Below are 21,353 nucleotides of genomic sequence, written 5' to 3'. Positions count from 1 at the left end.
GCCCACAGCTGCTACTCTGTGACCTCTGGTTTCACATGGCAGCTACACTTCCTTCTCCATTCATGGTCCCATGCCTCAGGACACTCTTACAAACAAATGCTCACAATTTATTCCTCACTGTACCCCATGGTGAAACAGAAATGAAATTCACAGTGTTATTTTATACAGATTACCACTCCCCAGTATTAAAGTTATTTCTAGGTTACTAAAATATAACACTTAAAAAACACACATGGGCTTTAAATGCTTTAAGATGATAAATGACCCAAATTCAGAAAATAAAGAATTTATGTCCTCTTGAACCAAATTCCCAGAAAAGAAGAAAAAAAGAAACTGATACAGAAAATTACACATTTTACTGTAATTAAAGAAAATATTTTTCTTTTTACATTGCTACTCCACTGGAAAATTACTGGAAGTCTGGGAAAGAACTATAATGCTTTATATAAAAGCCATAGGTCTCTACTGATGAATGAGTTGAGATATTAAAAAAAATTCCTAATTTGGAAAGCTTACTGCCAGAAAGCAAAGCAAATCTTTTAATTCTCTCAGTAATTTAAATACTGCACACTCAAAAGCCCATTAAATTTAAAAAGGTTTCTTTCTGTACTGTATATGGAAGCATACACAATTTTTTATTCCAAGTGTACTTAACTGTATTTTATTGTTATCATATACCCACCCCAAGGAACCAGCAGTTGCAGCCTTTTTATTCAGTTAATAATTCAAATATTGTTTCTAATACAAATATATGGTTTATCATGCTTATTTATCACTAACTTGGTACACTTCATAATCGCATTACAACCCCACTGTGTACTGAATACCACTTACAGTTCGAAGTACTCAAGATAAGCACCGTTACTTTCAAGAGAAGATTGGCAGTAATTAAAGGTCTTACTTAGTAGTTGTTGGTAACCATGTTTTGTTTTTTTTTTTTGCGGTACGCGGGCCTCTCACTGTTGTGGCCTCTCCTGTTGTGGAGCACAGGCTCCGGACGCGCAGGCTCAGCGGCCATGGCTCACGGGCCCAGCCGCTCCGCGGCATGTGGGATCCTTCCGGACTGGGGCACAAACCCACGTCCGCTGCATCGGCAGGCAGACTCTCAACCACTGCGCCACCAGGGAAGCCCCAGTAACCATGTTTTAAAAGAGGTTAAAAAAAAAATAGAAAGTAGCATAGATATATTTAATTTGGTAATTGTATTTTATTAATGAGATCTATTTTGGATATATACTTTGGGGTTAAAACAAAGATGTGCTAAACTGTTATCACTGTGATGAAACAGAATGACATAGAAGTATTTTGTAATTCATCAATGAGAACCACTGAAACATCTGTGGACTACACGGCATAAAACTAAATCATACCAGAACACTAATAATAATAATAAAAAGAACAATAGTATTTTGCATTTACAGACCTCCTTCCAGGGGAATTACTCTTCTTAAACACATGTTATTTTTCCTTCTTTGAACAAATAAGACAACTAAATCAAAGAGTAATAATGGTTTGCCCATGCCACAAAGTGAGTCAGTGGCAAACCAGGAATAGATTTTCTAACTTGCTCATTCTCTTGCAATTATACTGTGCAATGATTACTCTGTTATAGTGTGTCCTGCAGGCTACACCCAAGACATAGGTTATCTCCGCATTTCATGTGGGCTTACTACATCCCCCCTCCTCCCCAGCCTATTAATAACAGTAGTGTTTACAAACCAACAGTGCCATTAAGATGTGTGCCTGCCTGCCGCTCCAGCGAGGGTCCTGCAGAGAGACAAGAACAGAGCAGACTACAAGCCTCTCAGCCACCCCCATCTCCCCACCTTCAGGCAGCTGTCCAGAGATGGCCTCCAGGCATACCGAGATATCATAAAAATTGGTAAAACCAAATAACAAATTTTGAGTGCTCAGAGAAATTCAAAGATGGCAAGGTCATTAAAGAGCTAGAGCTGTGAACCACTAGAAAAACCCACAAGCAAAATGGCCAGCTGCTATGATCTATATACAGGTTCTGGAGGGCAAGGAGTGGGTCCGGGCAGAGATGGTCCTCATGTGAAGTCCATTTCTGGACTTTTTGATTGATTCTACTAATAGAGTAGGGCGTCCATTTGACTTATATAACCTAAAGGTTCGAACAAAGAAATTTCTAGCCTGGAATTTATGCCATCTCCTGAGGTACATGGAATCACAGCCCAACTCTATCAGGAATTATCAGAAAGTAGGTAGATTTGGGTGGGAAATCAAGTCCATGTGGAGTGAGGAGAGGGCATGGGCTAAATGTCTGATGAATGTATAGATATACACGGACGGAAAAAGTTTTATCATACAGTTGGAGGGTACGATGGCAAAGAGAGAAGAGAAGAGGGAGTTAGAAAAGTATGCTATAAACATTAACGTATTCTATAAGAAACAAAGTATTATGCTTCCACGCTAAAGTATTGTAGAAAACAACTTCACAATTTATTAGGTGCCTATCAGGTGTAAGTTGCCACCAGAAACACAATAACATCTCAAGAACGGTCCCCATCCTCAAAGAGTTATAATGCATGAGGGGCAGTGCTTAAGAGCTGCGTGAGTTTGGAGGACAAAGAGATCATTTTTAGCTGGGAGGCCTTAAAGGATAAACAGAATACCACCAGGGAGAGATGGGATTGGGGTGGGCGACGCAGGCAGGGGAAACTCATGAGCAGGGGGAGGCAGCCATGGTGGAGTCAAGGCCCGCCCAGGGAGGGGTCTAATCTGCAGGTGCCCCGGAGGTGCTGTCTCAATCCTTTTAGGCAAAGGGGGGGTAATCTGAAACCAACAGCCTGAGATAAGGCTGATCGGAGACTCTTTTCTAGCTCCAAGACCCCAATGCTGGGAAATGGGGCTAACCAAGCTATTTGTCCTGCCTGGAGACCCAAGGTAAGCCCAACTATGACTGTGGTGCCCAGACATGTCCTTCCAATGCCTCCAGGACTACCACCTGGTCCCACCTCCTTTGGGTGACAGGCAGCAATGTGAAACTGCAAAGGGCTGATCTACTAGGACAGAGGAGCTTTTTAAAATACACAGCCACTGGGGCCCCACCCCAGACCCTGCCAGCTGGGCCCAGAGGTAAGGAGAAGACTACAGGAGGTGGAAAAGGTCCCAGAAATCTCAACTATGTAGACGCTTAAATGCCAGAGTTGGGATAGCTGCTACCTCGATACTTCCCAGTCACCCGTCTAGTCTCTTTGAGGATTCCCCATCCTCCATGGTGGCCCTTTCCTACTTTCATGATGTTAATCTTGAAAATAACAAGTGCTCTTCTTGCCAATTTTGCTGAAATGCATTTATTTCATCTTCTCTCGTTACCAAAAACCAGTTTCTTCCAGCTTACTTTTCCCGAGCCCATTTTTTCTCCTCCGCTTTATTCTTTTTTTTTTTTGTGGCATGCGGGCCTCTCACTGCTGTGGCCTCTCCCGTTGCGGAGCACAGGCTCAGCGGCCATGGCTCACGGACCCAGCTGCTCTGCGGCACGTGGGATCTTCCCGGACCGGGGCACGAACCCGTGTCCCCTGCATTGGCAGGCGGACTCTCAACCACTGCGCCACCAGGGAAGCCCCTTCGCTTTATTCTTGAATGCTGTATTAGCTCACACAGCACCATAAGTGATACCCTTATCGAAGAAATAATTCATGTGTTTGACTTCATTTTCCTTTCTACTGTCTATTTAAATTGTTATCTAGATACCAATCTCCCTTTCTATATCAAAGTCATACTTAATGCATATTTGACATGAAGCAATATTAAAGTTTGAAGAGTTTCACTAACTCTGAGATTCTCAATACTATAGGTGTGCATCAGAGTCACTGTGGAGCTTTTTAAAATACACAGTCACTGGGACCCCACCCCAGACCTACTGAACCAGATACCTGGCGGTGGCATCTGGGCACCTGTCATTTTAAAAAGTGTAAAAGATACACCCTGGTTGTTAAGAAGTAATGTGCTAAAGTATGTGATTAGGGAACTTGGGTTTGGCCAAATTTCTGCACACAAGTACAACTATTTTTTACCCTCCCTAGGAAACAGGCAACAGTTATTACCAATAAGGGACATATGTAAACAACATGAAAATGATTTGTGGATTATTTGTGTTTCAACCTCTCCTATTAGTACTGACAGAATTAAATGACAGTTATCACGATTGATTTTAAGCTCCTTGAGAGTAGGAACCATGCCTTTTTCATACTGCAACCATCCAGTTGCAGTGTTGTGCCAGATGCTGGGAATACAAATATAAATAGAAAACATGGTCAATGAGAGGCGACAGAAACCAACTCAGAATAACAGTAATACTAAGGACTATCACAGTGGTTTGGATAAAGTGTTATTCTCCGAAATAATAAAACCAACTGACATTTATTGCATGTTTACTACGTGCCTGGCACTATTCTAGGCATTTTACGTATCACCCTGCTTCAATATTATCCCATTTAATTTGAACCCTACGAGGCAGGCCCTATATTCCTCCCAGCTGTACGGGGAAGGTGCACGGGGTAAGTCACATGCCCCAAAGTTACTTATCTAGCAAGAGGTGGAAAGCCAAAACTTGAACTGGCCATTCTGGCTCCAGAGAGCAGGCTTTTAATCATTACCTTATACTGCCTTTCAGGAGCCTAGGTCAGTGCCCTTGGTGCTCAAAAAATGCTAGAGGGAAGGAGGGAGGGAGGGAGGGAGGGAGGAGGGAAGGAAGGAAGGAAGGACAAATATTTACAGAGTGCTCCCACAGTGTGCCTGAAACCCTTCTCCCTAAGACTCCTGAACATTATAGACTAAAACCTATGATTGTTTGTATGATTCTTAAAAGCTTAGGAAAAAGACAAGTGTTATCTTTCCCTCCACTTCAGTAATGGGATCAGAAGTTAGGTTTCCATAGCTAACCCTTAAAATAGATCCCTTCACTTCTCTGCTCCTCTAGTTCCAATGAGCTTACATCATCTGGGAGCCAAACTAAAAATGACATTTTCAGGACACTGCTTCCAAGAATTTCCCACATGCCCTAGCATGTTACAGTGACACACTGCTGCAATGAGCAAGAAATTCTCTTAGAATTAGGTGAGGGCTTCCCTGGTGGCACAATGGTTAGGAATCCACCTGCCAATGCAGGGGACACGGGTTTGAGCCCTGGTCAGGGAAGATCCCACATGCCACGGAGCAACTAAGCCCGTGTACCACAACTACTGAAGCCCGCGTGCCTAGAGCCCGTGCTCCGCAACAAGAGAAGCCACCGCAGTGAGAAGCTCACACATCGCAACGAAGAGTAGCCCCTGCTTGCCGCAACTAGAGAAAACCCGCACGCAGCAACGGAGACCCAATGCAGCCAAAAATAAATAAATAAAATAAATAAATTTATTTTTTAAAAAAGAATTAGGTGAAAAAGAGAGGCAAATCTAAAAATGATATTTCAGGTTGAAAGAAGGAAAAAAGTTTCCTGATTCAGCGCTAAGGGCTGCTGCCAACAGCTTGTTTTGTTCCCAAAGATCAGCACACAAAAGTTTCACAGAGCTGGGAGGAAAAGATTTGGATGCTAAGTTAGATGGGGGGTTGGGGGGGGCGTGATTCCCATCATTCCTTTGGGAGCAGTAGAAAAATAACAAAACCTCTATAAAAGAGATGAGCAAGTCTGCTGTGAAAGGAATGACCCCTCACATATAGCGAAAGCAATTTGCATCTACAGATCTCATTGGTATAAACGACCTCCTTCAAAGAGTGAAAACCTCAATGGAAAGCCACTATATACTCATGAAAGGCTTTGCCGGCTATTTGTTGAGCTGTATACAGACTAACAAACAGGAGTGGTTAACCTGGCACACCATGCACTATAGAGATTTTTTTTTAAGTAGGCTTAGTCAGCTAATCTTGTTGAGATTTCTCTCATACTACTGATTCCTTATTCTCAAAATAAATTAAGAGGCTTCATTCAAAATTCCCTGTGGTCTACCAGCTTGAGTTTGTTGGGTGTCTTTGATTGTCTCTTGTCTTCAGATTCCCTGCCTTGTCTCTTTAGATTTTGCTGTGCCCTTTGGTATTTCCCGTTAGTCCATGTCTGGAATAGCTAATTACATGGTAGCATAATTCCCGCTCCTACAACAAGGAATAGCAGAACCTTGCTAATTCACACCAATAACTGAAAGACTCCTGTGTAAGTTACTGAATTATGCAAATGAGCAATAAGTGAAGAAAGATGATTCAAAATTGTATTTCATTCATTTATTTTGACAAGTGTAGTTTAGCCTTAATTATTTTGAAAATTTCTTTGTAGCATACTAATAAATTTCCTGTGGCACATTTGTTAAAAGTGATAAAGCCTTTACTAAGAGAGACCAATGTGTGCTCTGTTGGATAATTTCCTGAAAACAGGCTCGATTTAGACCCTCCCTTTTATCTTGGATTTCACTGACTTTTAGCATCTACTTTTTTGGGGGCAAGACAATACATAATATACCAATAAAACAGGGATAATTTTAGCAGTAAACATTTACTCCATAAACAGGTCCTACGTATGTCTAAACTTCCATCATGATCACAGTTTAAAAAATTAATCATGCTTCAAGTAAAACATTTTTACATTCTCTGGTCATAATGCTAATAGGATTTTATTTTTATCTTCTAAATAAAACTAATTCTGTCTGTCATTCATCTCTTTTAATTCCTATTTCTGTTTTGTTTTGTCTTACCATACTTCTTTCTTTTAAAGTTAAAGATGTCTGTTTTAAGATAAGTGGATATATCACAGTATGTAACGTTTTCATGTCAAAATACTTACATTATTATATCTGAGTTAAATTATTTGAGATAGGAAAACACTTTGATACACTTCTGACAGATGTATCTTGCAGGATGGAATCAACTTCTTTCAAAGCAGCACCACTGGTTACCGTGTGGAGTGAAGAGCGAACAGTTTTCCAGCTTCCAGTTTTGGGTTTAAAGCTTCGCATAGACTACCCTCTTAATAAGCGCTTTTTGACTAAACCTCCAATTCAAACGTGTTTTAAAAATCATCATGCATTTGTCAAATGAGGTTCTTTGATTTATAAAAGCTAGATCAGCAATACAGCATTTAAAGAATAGTGGGAAAGACAAAACTTAGTCTCAAACTTCACGCCAGCGTCTGTGCCGATTAAAATCTCATCTTTTCTTCAAGGCCCAATTCAGGTTCCATCTCCACTGGGAATCCTTCCGGGAGCTAAATGCAGAGATCCCACAGCACTTCATGCCATCCCCTTGTGTTAGAGTTATTTGCCTTCAGGTCGAAGTTTCCCTACTAGATTAAGAGCAGGGCAGCTGTGACACAGTGGAAACAAGGCTGGGCTCTCACACCACGCAGCTTTGCTACCTCGTGAGGGTCGTTACATCTCTTTCAGGTTGTTTTTTCATCTGAAAAAATGTCAACTATTTTATCTAATGGGAGATGTAAAAGATAATAGATGTGAATGTTCTCCATAAAATATAAAGTCCTATAAAAAGTAGGTGCTGGGGCTTCCCTGGTGGTGCAGTGGTTGGGAGTCCGCCTGCCGATGCAGGGGACGTGGGTTCGTGCCCCGGTCCGGGAGGATCCCGCATGCCATGGAGCGGCTGGGCCCGTGGGCCATGGCCGCTGGGCCTGCGCGTCCAGAGCCTGTGCTCCGCAGCGGGAGAGGCCACGGCAGTGAGAGGTCCGCGTACCGCAAAAAAAAAAAAAAAAAAAAAAAATTAGGTGCTTATAGGGTGAATTCGTGAATAAGAAAATAATCAGAAATATTATCACCTCTAAAACAGGACCCAGGTCTTGGTTATACTTGGGCCCTTTACATATCACACAAGGCAGAGACTCAGCAAACACTCATTAAATGAATTTTGGGGGGTGGGGTGTGAAGCAAGGAGAAACAGATAAAACCAGACTTACACACAGACCTGGTTTGGTGATCTTATTTCTGAGTTGGGTTTTATAATAATTTCTTAAAACTAGAAAAGTAAATCAGTGTCTAAAATTAGTCTGCAAACCTATCTTTTCGTGAGCACAGCTGATTTAAGCCTTAAGCTCTAAGGGACAGTGCTAAGGCTAACAGGTTTCCCAGGGCCTTTATATGGGGAGAATGCAATCAATGTTAATTCAATTGAACTCCATGACAGACTACTAATTCCGTCTAGTTACTGTCCCGTTGGCCACAAGGTAAGAGAATACTGATGGGTCTGAATAAATTCATGACAACTATAAAAAGAACTACTCTAAGAATGAGTCAAATTGATGATGGGTTTTCTTCCTGTATGAGAGGTAGTATTTATTATATGGACATGATAGTGCAGCAGCATAAAATAATAAATGGACACTGACTAATCATGTGCAAATCAACACCACATCTGGGCCTGGGGCTACTGAGTAACTGGAGATATCACAGGGACAAAAACTTCAAAAGTTACGGCTGACGCCCTTAGAGAATTATGAAAAATTTAAAGAATTACAGAGGATAATGAAAACATATGCCAATTTCTATGAAAAGCAAGAAAGCAAAGCAAATTAAAACCAAACAAAAAAACCCAGTCAGTTTAAACATTATGTCAGGTTAAAAATTAAATCTGCACTGTAATCGGAAAGGTGAGGACTAAGCAAAAACACTTAACTTTTAACCATTAGAGGCTATTCAGATATGGCACATGCAATTGGTAAAAACAATAACAACAACAAACAAAAACAAGATGAAGAAGATGCATGAGAGGCAAGTGCTGTCTCTCATAAACATAAAAGGAGCATAAACATTTCTGAAAAGAAATATTATCATGACGAAGTTAAGGCAAATAAGAAATGACGGAGACATTAAATTCTGGCCTAAGTAAATGAGCAAAGATTCCCAAGAGGAAAAGAATATGCAATTTAAAAATAATCCCAAACTACTAGAGAAAAAAACCCAGGGTCAGACTGAACCTGTTTAAATCCCAAATATCTCTGAGAGCAGGAAATAATTCTGGATGACTATAAACCCTCTAATTTGCTTGAAGCAAATGGGGCTGGTGTTTTCATTTCTTTCACTGACTTTTTTGTTTAAGGTCACATTTATTACAAATTTTAGCTGGTATTAAAAAGTCACAAAGTCAATAACGGATAAAGCCACTAAGCGTGCTTCTTTAGAAAGATTTAAGAACAACAACAACAAAAAGGGAATGTCACATGCTTTTAAGACTACAGACCTTTTAATGTTTACGGCTGCATTTTTAAAAGAAGTAACTTCTATATTTTACATGGTTGGTTCAATACACTTCTAGCGAAAAGCACTAATTTTGAGGGGAAGAAATTTTAGTGTAACTATATCTAACCCAAGAGCTTTATTTAGGTCATGTTATAACAGATTATCATAGATGTTATACAAGTAGCAATAATTTAATACTCCTGAAACTTAGAGTACATTCTATCTTGAGAGTTACAGGATCTACTCTCTTCTCGGCCATGAGTATTATAAGCCTTTTCCTCCTAATTAATCTGCAATTAATTCAACCAACCTCTAATTAGTTTTCTACAACTTTACCCTACTTAGGCAATAAAGCAGTCTCTAGACTGGGTTTTAAACCTGGGCTAAAATAGACTTCTACAGAACAAAAATGGTTCTGGGATTTCTCTCTGTAGTGTAATTTAGATGTCATATCTAATTTGCTGTCATGACTATTGTTTCACTGCGCAATTTGTATGTCGTTTTGAATGGTAAAGACATCATAGCTTTATTGAATTAAACCTTCTGTCTTTAGGGTCTGATGTTACATGTTGGTGTGTGTATGTTTATGTCTCAAAAGCTCCTTTTGACATCAAGTAATAGTAGAAAAGGATTATGCTCTTTTGATATGTTTGCTCCCATCTTGGTAAATATAAACACAAACTGGGGGGGGAAAGCCCTCTTCAAACTAAAGAAACAGAATTTTAAATAATACTAATAATAATATTACTACTACTACTATTATTATTATTATTTTAAAGACAGAGATAGCTAACTAAGCCATTCACATTACAGAAGTATAGAGGGCCTGGCCGTTTTGTAACCTTAATGGCTTGACTGTCAATTCTATTAACCAATTCTTTCCTAAGAACTTTCCTTTTCATTGACAGTTTTTGTGATGCTACCTCAAATATAAGATATTACTCTTACCACAATTCCATAAACACAAAGAAATTCAAACGCACCCTGGTTTAACTCATAAGGAACAAAGGCCATCTTACCTATATTGCAATACGCAGTTTAGTGTTAGTCTGTTTGTAACGGTCTTTCTTCTCCTGGCCTTTGGGTTCAAGTTCTAAACTAAAGTCAGGACTAAGACTAACCACGGAAAGCCTTCCAGTAGACCACTGGAATAGATAGCCTTTTAAGTAATTTTTAGTGCATGAAATTTCATAAAGTTTTTACTAGATAATTACACTTCCTGATTTTGTAATTAGTGGAAGTACAGGCAATTACATAATAATTATGATAGTAATTACGTAATTAAGATGTATAATTATGTAGTAAAAAACATCATGGAAATAAAACCATCTACTGTGTAAGCACAATACATTTTAAAAGTAAATTCACTAGCTCAACTGTTTAAAAATACTTTTCTTCAAAATAAAGTGATTAGCTCACATTATGGTGTAACTGCTTGAAAATTATTTAATATTTTTTCCCTCATTGGTGATAGAAATATATATTTTTTAAAGTACATGAAAAAAATCTTATCAGGTTTTCCCGGCTCTCAAACACTCAAAAAATGACAATATGTTTTGCAAATGAAGACCATCAACCACAGCATTATCACCTAGATAATGCCCTTGTTTCTGCTGCTGTACTTGTCACTACAAAAGGGACAAGGAACCTGCTCACTGAAAAGACATACTAGGAAAGGATTTTACAAAACTTGCAACACATCTGTTATCACAGCATGCTTGTGAGTCCATTTCTACATAAAAGTGCAAAACTTGAGTGCATATTCACAGAAATGGCCTTTTTATTCTTACACTACATTACAGAGAGAAATTACACTACAGAGAGAAAAGGCACGTTATTAGAATCTGGAAGTTTGTTGCCCAAACACATGGCAACGTTGTCATATACAACTTTCGCCATCCTAAAGAGGATAACAGAAAATATACAGAGACAAGACACCTCCACTACGGGCAAAGCAACTATGGTGACAATTCCCTGGAAAATGTAGTTTCTCTTCTGTCACACTGTAAAGTTGTCTTTAGTTAAACAACAAAACAGAAACAAAATTAGCAGTAATCAGAGAGAAAAGCAAAGCAGTATGAAGGGGCTCCAGGCTGCCATAGGAAAATACCAACTTTGTCATTCTTGTACTGAGCGTAAAAATACAACAGAAAAGTCAGCAACAGTAGGAAAAGTAAATTCCAAAGTAAATTTTGTAGTTCCAAAATTAAGAAATAGAATCTTGTTTTCATTTCAAAAAAATTCTAGTTCGATGCCTTGAAATCTTTACAAGCATACTAAATCAATGTTGTAATGAGACCCAGAATGTGGTGACTGGTGGGCACATACAGAGTAACCCTTGTATGAAGTGGCTATAGAGCTACATTCCAGTTTTCTCTTTCATAAGCCACTCATCTTGAGAAGCTGAAAGCCATTCTGAAAATCTTAATGTACTTCTCTGTTGTTCCTTCTAGTTACGAAGAAACAGTGGAGGAACGCATGCTTTCTTGCTTTGCCCCCCTCTCCTAGCTCTTCTCAGGCTACTACATTTTTAAGCCTAATTACAGAATATATTTCAGAAGACTAGGCTGTCATGCCAATTCCACCTGAAACCTGGCTAGGCCTTCTGTGTTCTGCCCATTTGTCATTTTAAAGTTTTGCCAAATGGATGGCCCCAATCAATGGATGAATAGAATGGAAGTAGGCTTTAGTTACTAAGGAGAGTGTCTTGAATCAGTGCTTCTCAAACTTTAATATGCCCAGGAATCACCTGGGAATCTTGTTAAAATGCAGATACTGATGCAGTAGGTCTGGGGAGGACCTGATATTTTTGCATTCCTAAGAAGTTCCCAGGTGATGCCTACACTGCTGGTATACTGATCACTCTCTGAGTAATAAGGCATTATGTTTGATTTGGAAAAAAATGCAGGGAGAAAAAAGCTGACCTGGGTTCATCTGTGTTATTTTTTTCCTCAACTGCTAAACTACTGGAATCATTATTTCAAGTTGAACAAAACATTTCTTTGTAAAATTTCAGTTCTTATAATTTGTTTCTTGTTATAAAAGCAGTATATACCCAGATTATATAAAGAAGAAAATAAAAATTATCTATAATCCACCCACAGATAACAGCTGTAAACAATTCTAGTGTTTCTTACTAATTTTTCCGCCTTGCATATAAACTACAAATTAGAATCATAATGGTTACTTAGTTTTGGACTTTGACCTTATATTGTTAGTATTTCTCTAAGTCATTAAAGATTGAAACTACATAATGTCTAACAATAACAATACTCCCCCAAAGTTCAGGATTATATGAACCACTTTTTCTATCATCAGAATTCTTTATGTGTTTCTACAATCACTTCCTAATCATGAATTGTTCTGAACTGCCACGTTAGAGCCTCCCATGATAAAAATCCACTTAAACTAATGAAAGAGTTAAAAAGAAAAAGAAAAACCCAAAACCTCAGATCATTTTTTATTCGTAAGAAAATGAAACAAAAGTAAAATGGACTGCCCATTTCAAAATCAGTTTCTTTAACGAAAATGTTTTTCACAATTATAAAAAATATAACTTTAAGAAGAGCAAATTGGTATTTAAGTGAAATTCTACCTTTACTTTTATATGTATTTGGTAGGTATGAATGGTTTTGTGTATGCTCTGTTATTATTTATTAGAAACAGAGAAAAGGTTCATTTCTAAAATTCAGTGGAATAACCCATAAGAAGAACTGGATCAGACAGGGTGTCTGACACAGCCTTCTTCTTAATGCCTCGTGAGGCTTTAACAAAGTAAATTCTAAGAATGTCAACTGGCTTAGAGAGGACTCCAGCGGCTCTTTGCTACTTGTATTTCAGTACTTCTAGCAATGATACAACTCTTTCGCTTTCGCTTTAGCAGTTCAGGAAGAGTAGAAATCCTTAACATTGAAGAGGGAGCTGTCTTAAACCCTCAGAAATCTCCAAATTCCCATATGCACTAAAGCATATAATTTTTTTCCATACAACTCTTATTTTCTGGCAAAACCCCCCCAAAAAAACAAAAACCAAAAAACCCCCGCAAAACCAAACAACAACAACAAAAAAACAAAACACTAAACCACCAAAAGAGTTTTTTAGATTCCTTAGCTTTTCAGTACTAGCTGTTGTCTCTCTTTGGGGTCCCTATTTTCCACAAGGTAATACAATCATTACCACTTCATGAGTGTAACTATTTGGCTGATGGCAAGCAGAGAACAGGACTCTGGCAGTGTGGGTGAGGGGCAGTCACCCAGGCTCACTCACTAGTTAAGTGACTTGACATTCTTTTGATTCAATTCAAATTTGGCACCAGCAAAATGAGAGCTACGACGTCACTCATCTTCAGTTATCACTTGCAAAGAGTTGAAATGACAGATATTAAATCTGAAAATGTCAAGGAAATTTACTGACATTAATTTATGGCACACCTGAGTCATGCGAGCAATACAGGAGATTGGAGAACTTTCCAGCACACTGCCATTCATGGACAGAACTAATTCCTAGGATTCACTCCTCCACAGTTCTTCAAAGTGCTTGTGCGACCTTATTTTGCACTAAGAATTCATTCAACAAATATTTACTGAGCTGGCTCCCATAGGCAAAGCACAGATCAACAAGGTACAACCCTTTGCCTCCATGAACTCAGTGGAAGAGAAAGTCAAAACAATTCAGGACCAGTCCTACAAGAAGGGCATTTCACAGGGTGCTATGGGAATGCAAAGGAAGGAAGCTTATACTACATTCAATTTCTTCATCAATATAATGGGGCACAATCCACTACCTCATGGGGCTGTTGTGAGGACCTCTGTGAGACATCTGAAAGGACGACAGGAAACTATAAAGTACCTTACGTAAGGTCAGCCTAGTTCTGGTGACACTAACGGAAACAACAAATACCTACAGACGTTACCATCAGGTATAAAGAAAAGACAAAAGAAGAGCGATGGTAACAAGAAAAGTTTAAGAAAAAACTGGCAGAACAAGCCAGTGAGAACAAAGCTTGAGAGGGGAAGTGGCTGGGAGATCTCACCGCGCTGAGAGGAGCAAGCAGCACGGCCCCTGACAGGGGCTGCCCAGTAGGCTGTGGCCCTCAGGCTGCCCATGGGCCTTTGAAAGAAGTAGGGGTGACCTGAAGAATAGTCCTTCTGGGCCTACAGGGACTCCACTGAAAAACTGGGCTTCCTAACAGATGCTTTTCAAAAGTCCACAGTTAAAGCACCATCCTTTTGCAAACACTTATACCGTAGCTCCAATTCCTTTCTACAACACAGAGTCCCAAATCCTGGTGTTCCTATTCTGGCAGGATTAACAGAAAATTCACCAAGGCGACCATGTGTTATGGGCTGAATTGTATACCCCCCACCTCCAAAGTCATATCAAAGAGGGGTTGAAGTCCTAACCCCCAGTACCTCAGAATGTGACTATATTTGGAGATAGAACCTTTAAAGGGGTAATTAAGTTAAAATGGGACACAGAAAGGTACAGAGGGAGGACCATGCGAAGACAGGGAGAAAACGGCCATCTACAAGCCAAAGAGGCCTCAGAAGAAGAAACCCTTCTGATACCTTGATCTCAGACTTCTAGCCTCCAGAACAGTCAGGAAATACATTCCGTTGTTGAAGCGACCCAGTCTGTGATACTGTGTTACGGCAGGTGTAGCAGACTAATACACCATCCTACTACAAATAGCTGACGCAGAATAAGGGGAGCTAAGCATCTGGTGAGAGAGAACAGGAACAGAAAAAAAGTGGTTTTTCTGCTTTTGTTTTTAGGAATAAGGAAAGATCAAACACTAAAGTGAAAAGGCAATTAGTGTTCAAAAGAATAAAAAGACAAGCCACAGACTGGGGTAAAATATCTGCCAAAGACACATCTGATAAAAGACTGTTATCCAAAATATAAAAAGAACTCTTAAATAAGAAAACAAACAACCCGATTAAAAAAATGGGCCAAAGACACTTCACCGAAGAAGATATACAAATGGAAAATAAGCATATGAAAAGATGCTCCACATCATAGGCCATCAAGGAAATGCCAGTTAAAACAACATTGAGATGCCACTATACAACTATCAGAATGGCTAAAATCCGGAACACTGACACCACCAAGCGCTGGGGAGGATGTGGAGCTACAGGAACAGCCACTCACGGCTGGCTGGAAAATAACGTGGTACAGCCACTTTGGAAGTCAGTTTTTCAGTTTTTTACAAAAATAAACATCAAATGATCTAGCAACTGCGTTCCTTGGTGTTTACCCAAAGGAGTTGAAAACATGTCTGCACAAAAACCTGTACATGGATGTTTATAGCAGCTTATTCATAACTGCTGAAATCTAGAAGCTACTAAGACGTCCCTCAGTAGATGAACTGATAAGTAAACTGTGGTACATCCAGACAATGGAATATTATTTAGCGCTAAAAAGAAATGAGCTACCAAGTCAGGAAAAGACAGAGGAAACTTAAAATGCATGTTACTAAGTGAAAGAAGCCAATCTGAAAAAGCTACATACTATGTGATTCCCATCACATGACATTTTGGAAAAGGCAAAACTATGGAGACAGTAAAAAACAGACAAACCAATTCAGTTGTTGCCAGGAGTTGAGGGGAGGGAGGGGTGATTAGGAGTAGCACAGAGGATTTTTAGGGCAGTGAAACTACTGTGTATGATACTGTAATGGTGTTTACATGTCATCATACATTTGTCCAAATTCACACAGTGTCTCATAGTGAACCCTATGGTAAACCACGGACTGTGGGTGATAACGATGTGTCAGTGTAGGTTCATCAAATGCCCCACTCTGGTGGGGGATGCTGATAATGAGGGAGGCTGTGCATGTGTGGGGGCAGGGGGTACATGGGAAATCTCTGTACCTTCTGTTCAACTTTGCTGTGAACCTACAGCTGCTCTAAAAATTAAAGTCTATTAAGAAAGGCAGTTAGTGGATCCCTTTCTTTGTTTCCAAAACAATTTGACCAGATCAGTGGTTTATCACACTTAACTGTATCTGAATCTTTCTGTCCGAAAAGGACTCTAAGCTCCTCCAGGGCAGGGAGCATTGGCCATCTTTGTTTTTCTGACATCTGGGATGGCACTCAAGAAATAATAGAAAATATATACACACTGTTTTTATCGTTGCCAAATAAATAAAGGCTCAGTTGAGAAAAGTTGGAGACTCTTTTTCCTCCTCTTTTTTTAAGCAGACTTAATTTAGACAACTGGGCAAAGATTTGAATTGATTCATGTCTCCCCCAAACAGTTCACTTATCACTACTCAGGCCAAGGCCTCCCTGGGATGAGGCAGCCAAATGGGACCATTATGTGCTGCCATCACGGAAATGGATTTTTACTTCATATATTGCCACTATGTTCCTCTAAAACTTCTTTTGGATCTATTATGCCATCTATGTACATTCTGGAGCAGTTACAATCCCACAGAAGTCTTTGGACTTTGTGCCAAAGTCCCACAGAAATAAGATTTTAAAACTGTTATGTAGTTACGGTGAATATGAAGTGGATACTTCACCAACGTGAGTCCCTTACCATCTTAAAGGAAAGGGAAAACTACCAAATGGGGTTAATTCACATTATGGACTAATGGCCTGTAAACCTTTGTTTGAAAAGCAAAGCACAGGAAAAAGCTTTGACAAGAGCTACTTTTCACCATAAAAATAAACCTCTTTCCAATAATTTGTGGGTTTTTTCCAAGTCAAATTGCCACGTTTCAAACACAGATTAAAACCACAATCCAGTTACAACCTTTAAAATACGGGCTTTATAATGGAAATGGTAAAACTATCCTAGCGAAGGAAATGTTGCTAGGTATCAACAGTAAAGGAGAGTCTATGGTAAATACTTTACGTGCCAGTTTCAGGGCACTTGTTGACAGACGATACTTAGATTCCATTCTCAATAATATAACTGTGTGTAACGACTGCCATTTTTCACAGGACTTTTTTTTTTTTTTTGCGTTACGCAGGCCTCTCACTGTTGTGGCCTCTCCCGCTGCAGAGCACAGGCTCCGGACGTGCAGGCCCAGCGGCCATGGCTCACGGGCCCAGCCGCTCCACGGCATGTGGGATCTTCCCGGACCGGGGCACGAACCCGCGTCCCCTGCATCGGCAGGCGGACTCTCAACCACTGCGCCACCAGGGAAGCCCTCACAGGACTTTTGATGTTAACATCTATTGGTGTTCTGGCCTTGGTCCAAATTGAACAAATATATTTGCCCTCTGGATGCCACAGATTTTCAATTCATTTTAACAGCAAATCTCCCTTGAATGGCAAATCAGAAAGAAGAGAGCACTTCACTCCAACTTATAAAGTGAGAAGTGAATTTTACATATGTTACATTAATTTACACTTATGGGAGTTTCCCCTGTAACTGTTCACTTATGGACTGTAAGAATATTCTTGTTCTCCAATTGTCCCCTATGGATTACAACCTGTGTTCAATTCTCTCGTACTTAGAAACTATCCAAATCATGTGTTCAGAACTGTCTGGGGGGACTTTCTAAAAAGTTGAGCTTCCCAAACTCTACCCCACACCTTCTGAACTAGAATTTCTGGGTGTAGGATCCATAGACTTGCACTATTATATGCCAACAGGTGACTTGTAGGCAAGAGTGTATCAAATATCCCTTGTTAGAAAACCTCTGCTCTTGGACTACGGGTAAGCATGACCCAGCGTTTCAGTTTATATCCCACCACCAACACCCTAACACCCCTTAGCATTACCAAATGATGTGAGAACGTCCAGACCAAGTAAGTTTCTGCTAGTTCACTCATTCCAAAAATGCAATTTAGGAATAATAAATAAGCAGAAGATCAAAGGAAGAATAGTTTCACTAATTAACACTCAATAAATAAAACAAAAGGCTCTAGAAACATTTCATGAAGTTCTTTCTGTCAGACATCCATTTTGTACCCTTCTTTTGCTTTATTTTCTTTGGGCTTCTGACATGTAAAAGAACGAGCCAGTAATTCACTCCATGCCGTTTTGGCTCTGAACTCCCAGATAGTGTATTTATTAGAATCAAATGACAAAAAAAGTGTCGTGATTCTTAAACTTGTGAAATGGAACTAGAGTAAATAGTGTGAGTGTACAGATTCTATCAACACTTCTCTACTTTAGTCAAGCAAGAATCTTCCAAGTGACTACTCTGTTATCTCCTATTTTCCGGGATAGCAGCATACACTCCTTGATGTTCTCTAAAAAGCTGGGGTAAGTCTCCAGTGACTTTCCAGATCACTTCTACAAGTCTCCGAGTCACTGGACTTTTTGAAAACTGCTGATCATTCAGCCCTTCAGATAAGAATTTTGGAAATGTCTGGAAGAGGAATCTGTCCCCTAGGAATCTATGAACATCTAGGGAACAATCTGGATTCAGAAAGAAGTAAAGGGGGATCAAGTTCTAATACCCAGAAAGAGATAACAAACCCGACAGAAACAGACAATGTACTCATCAGTCAGTACTTAATTCTCTAAATGCTTTACGCCTTTAAGGAAAGGTCCTTGGGGGTAAAAGAGAAACAGTTATTGTTGATACCGCAAATAAACATGGGCTAGCCACCAGTCATGAATGAAAGTTCAAAGACCTAGTTACTCATGGACTAAAGGAATATTTTCTCTATATGAATTTTATTAATTCACTGAAAATATGCTGTGGAGATAGCCCAAGTTCTTGTTGAACATCTAAAGACAAGATACTAATGTTTGAAACAACTCCTCCATCAGTTGTGAAGTATCTTATATCCAAGGACAGAAAAACCAAATAAGTCAAGGCATTAAAAAAAAAATTCTAGCCTATCTTTGTAAATGGAAGAACTGGAGTCAATTATGACTAGAACTGAAAAGAGTTTAAGACCAAATCAAGGGCATGGGGATTCTTACGTGAGGAAATCCAGAAGTATTTGTAGGTTTCTATATGCCCTTGAGGTTGTCTCCAGCCCTAACACCGACCAACAAAATGTCGAATTGATAGGCAATGACCAACAACGTAAACACTCTGTAGGTAACTAATAAGAAAAATGTATAAACTCACCTTTTTTATTTTTCACAGGTAACAGAAAAGTTGTCAATGTGATTTTCATGTAGGAGAAAAAAACCCCATGCACTTGTCATGACATTTTCAAATAGTTTAAGTTATGTAACGAAGCTTTTCTCAGGCCATTAAGCCCCACAGTGCCTGCAAGTCTTGTGTGAGGCTTACAAGGCAGCGCCTGATCATTTGGGCTGAGGTGTCTACACGCTCTCTTAGGATGGAGTCAATAAAAGAACTCCATCCCAGCTCTCTCTCTCTCAAAATGAACCTAGGCTTTTAGTGAACAGCAGAGACATACTCCAGGTCTATTTTTTTCTGGTAATATCTGGTTTTTGTAGGTCCAGTGATCACGTTGCCTATTCTTACTTTATTACGGTTACTAAACTCTATAGAAAATAGCATTTTCAAAATATAGTATTTAAAGAGTTCTTTCTGTACCGTTCCTCCCCCAAAGCCCAGCTTTAATAGAGAACAATGTGAGGCAGGCTGTGGAGGCAAAGCTGGGGATTCCTACGCCACCGCCCCTCACGCAGGGTACGCCTGTGCTCACGACGGCCCCCATGGCCTGCTTCTGAGACAGTGGTATGATGCTGCATGAACACCCTGACACAGGAGGTCTGGCTTTTCTGATGCAAATTTCCACTTTAAACTCAAAGGTAATTACAGTATTTTAACGTACCTTTCTCATGATCGGTAGTAAGTTTCTCCAGTGCACACTCCGCATCAAAAATGTACCGGTAAAAGCACAGCTGGGTGTACAGGGACTTGTCAGAATACTGCAATATAACAGAAAAATAAATGAATATTGGGGAGGGGGTAGCTTTGGAGATCACTCAACAAGTGTATCCCCTAATTTCAACTTCCACATCAAGCAGCTTTTTTTTTAATGAAGGGGGGTGAATAAGGAGAGAATCATCCTAATGATTTGTCCCCCTCATATAACATACATACCTTTCATAATTCAAAATAAATCCTGCCACTTCGATCACAGATTACTACTTGCGAGGCTACAGACTGATTATCCCTGCTGCCAAAAAACTGATTTTGTCAAATTGCAAATTCCTATGCACCCTTGACAATTTGCACTGTTAACTGGGAAAAGTGGTACTGTGCTTCCTAACTGGGACCTGTCCAGGCCAGCAGGAAGTTAAACAATTTCTGAAAACCATTTAACATGTACTGCTATCCTATCCTATGAGCTCGATTTTATGACTCCTGGCGACGGGGACTAGCCCACAGATACAACATGGTGAATGAAGTGCAGACCTGGGAACATCCTGACCACTTGCTCCATGCTCATCCTTAAGTGGGCAACATATGACCTCTGAGAAATACCATGTGAAATGAAATAACCAAGGCTTTTCATCCCACCCATGTCAAAACAATGTTTAGTGACTTTGACAAGTTCTGATTCAACAAATCATAGCATCCCCGAGTTTATCTAGAGTCACTGTGTATTCTCCTAAGCCACTGTATCTCACCCTGTGTGGGGAAAACATCTGCAGTCAATTCAACAATCAAAGTGAGAAATATTTGGCGAATCACGTTCACATGCATTTCTATTTCTTTTAAATTGGCTGCCCTAGGAACTTACTGATACTTTCCTTCCTCCTATAGGATTAGATAGGTGGGAAACCCTTTATGCCAGAGGACAAGGAGCTATGGCTTTGGTGTCTTCTTTGGGGATGGGGGTGTGCTACCAAGGTGAAACAACTCAACGCTCAGAACTTCTTAAATGAGAAACTCAAAAGACAAGCACGTTACCAGTTCTCACCTGTTGCCTTGGATGAACGTGAAATCTAACATCAATTGAGCACCTACTATGCACCAGTAACAAAGTGCATACAGCTAACTCACACAGTAAGCACTCTACAGATGTTCGTTGGTTGAATGAATGAAACAGTGAATGGCCACGATAACCAGGTTGTTTGTACAATCCATGCAGCAGGGTCAGGTGGCACCCACAGACTAGCATTTGACTAGGAACTTAAAGAAAACCACTATCTACAACTAGATACAGAAACGGTCTTATTTTTGAAGGGAATCTCTTTGGATAACCAAGTATTAGATCCCAGGATCCTCACTGGCTATCAATGATGAAAAACTACAGCCAACTTAA

At 39.8% G+C, this 21,353-nt stretch overlaps 1 protein-coding gene across 2 annotated transcripts in view; it reads right to left on the bottom strand.

Annotated features, from left to right (window-relative positions):
- Positions 1-21,353, bottom strand: part of POLA1 (DNA polymerase alpha 1, catalytic subunit) — a 296,255-nt gene that overhangs the window by 45,399 nt on the left and 229,503 nt on the right. Inside the window, exons 36-37 of one of the 2 annotated variants that reach the window (XM_082610580.1) lie at positions 19,914-20,010; positions 1,697-1,767 (exon numbers count right to left, since the gene is read on the bottom strand). In XM_082610580.1, coding sequence (XP_082466706.1) covers positions 1,712-1,767; positions 19,914-20,010 — 153 coding nt within the window. In that variant the 3' untranslated portion in view covers positions 1,697-1,711. Of the gene's footprint in view, positions 1-1,696; positions 1,768-19,913; positions 20,011-21,353 lie in introns of those variants that run through there. The other variant, XM_082610579.1, reaches the window with a different exon arrangement.

This window comes from Mesoplodon mirus (genome assembly GCF_964341445.2).
Source record: "Mesoplodon mirus genome assembly, chromosome: X".
In the NCBI taxonomy this organism is placed as follows: domain Eukaryota; kingdom Metazoa; phylum Chordata; class Mammalia; order Artiodactyla; family Ziphiidae; genus Mesoplodon; species Mesoplodon mirus.
Note: the sequence above shows the minus strand (reverse complement) of the source record. Positions and strands in the feature narration are given on the sequence as shown.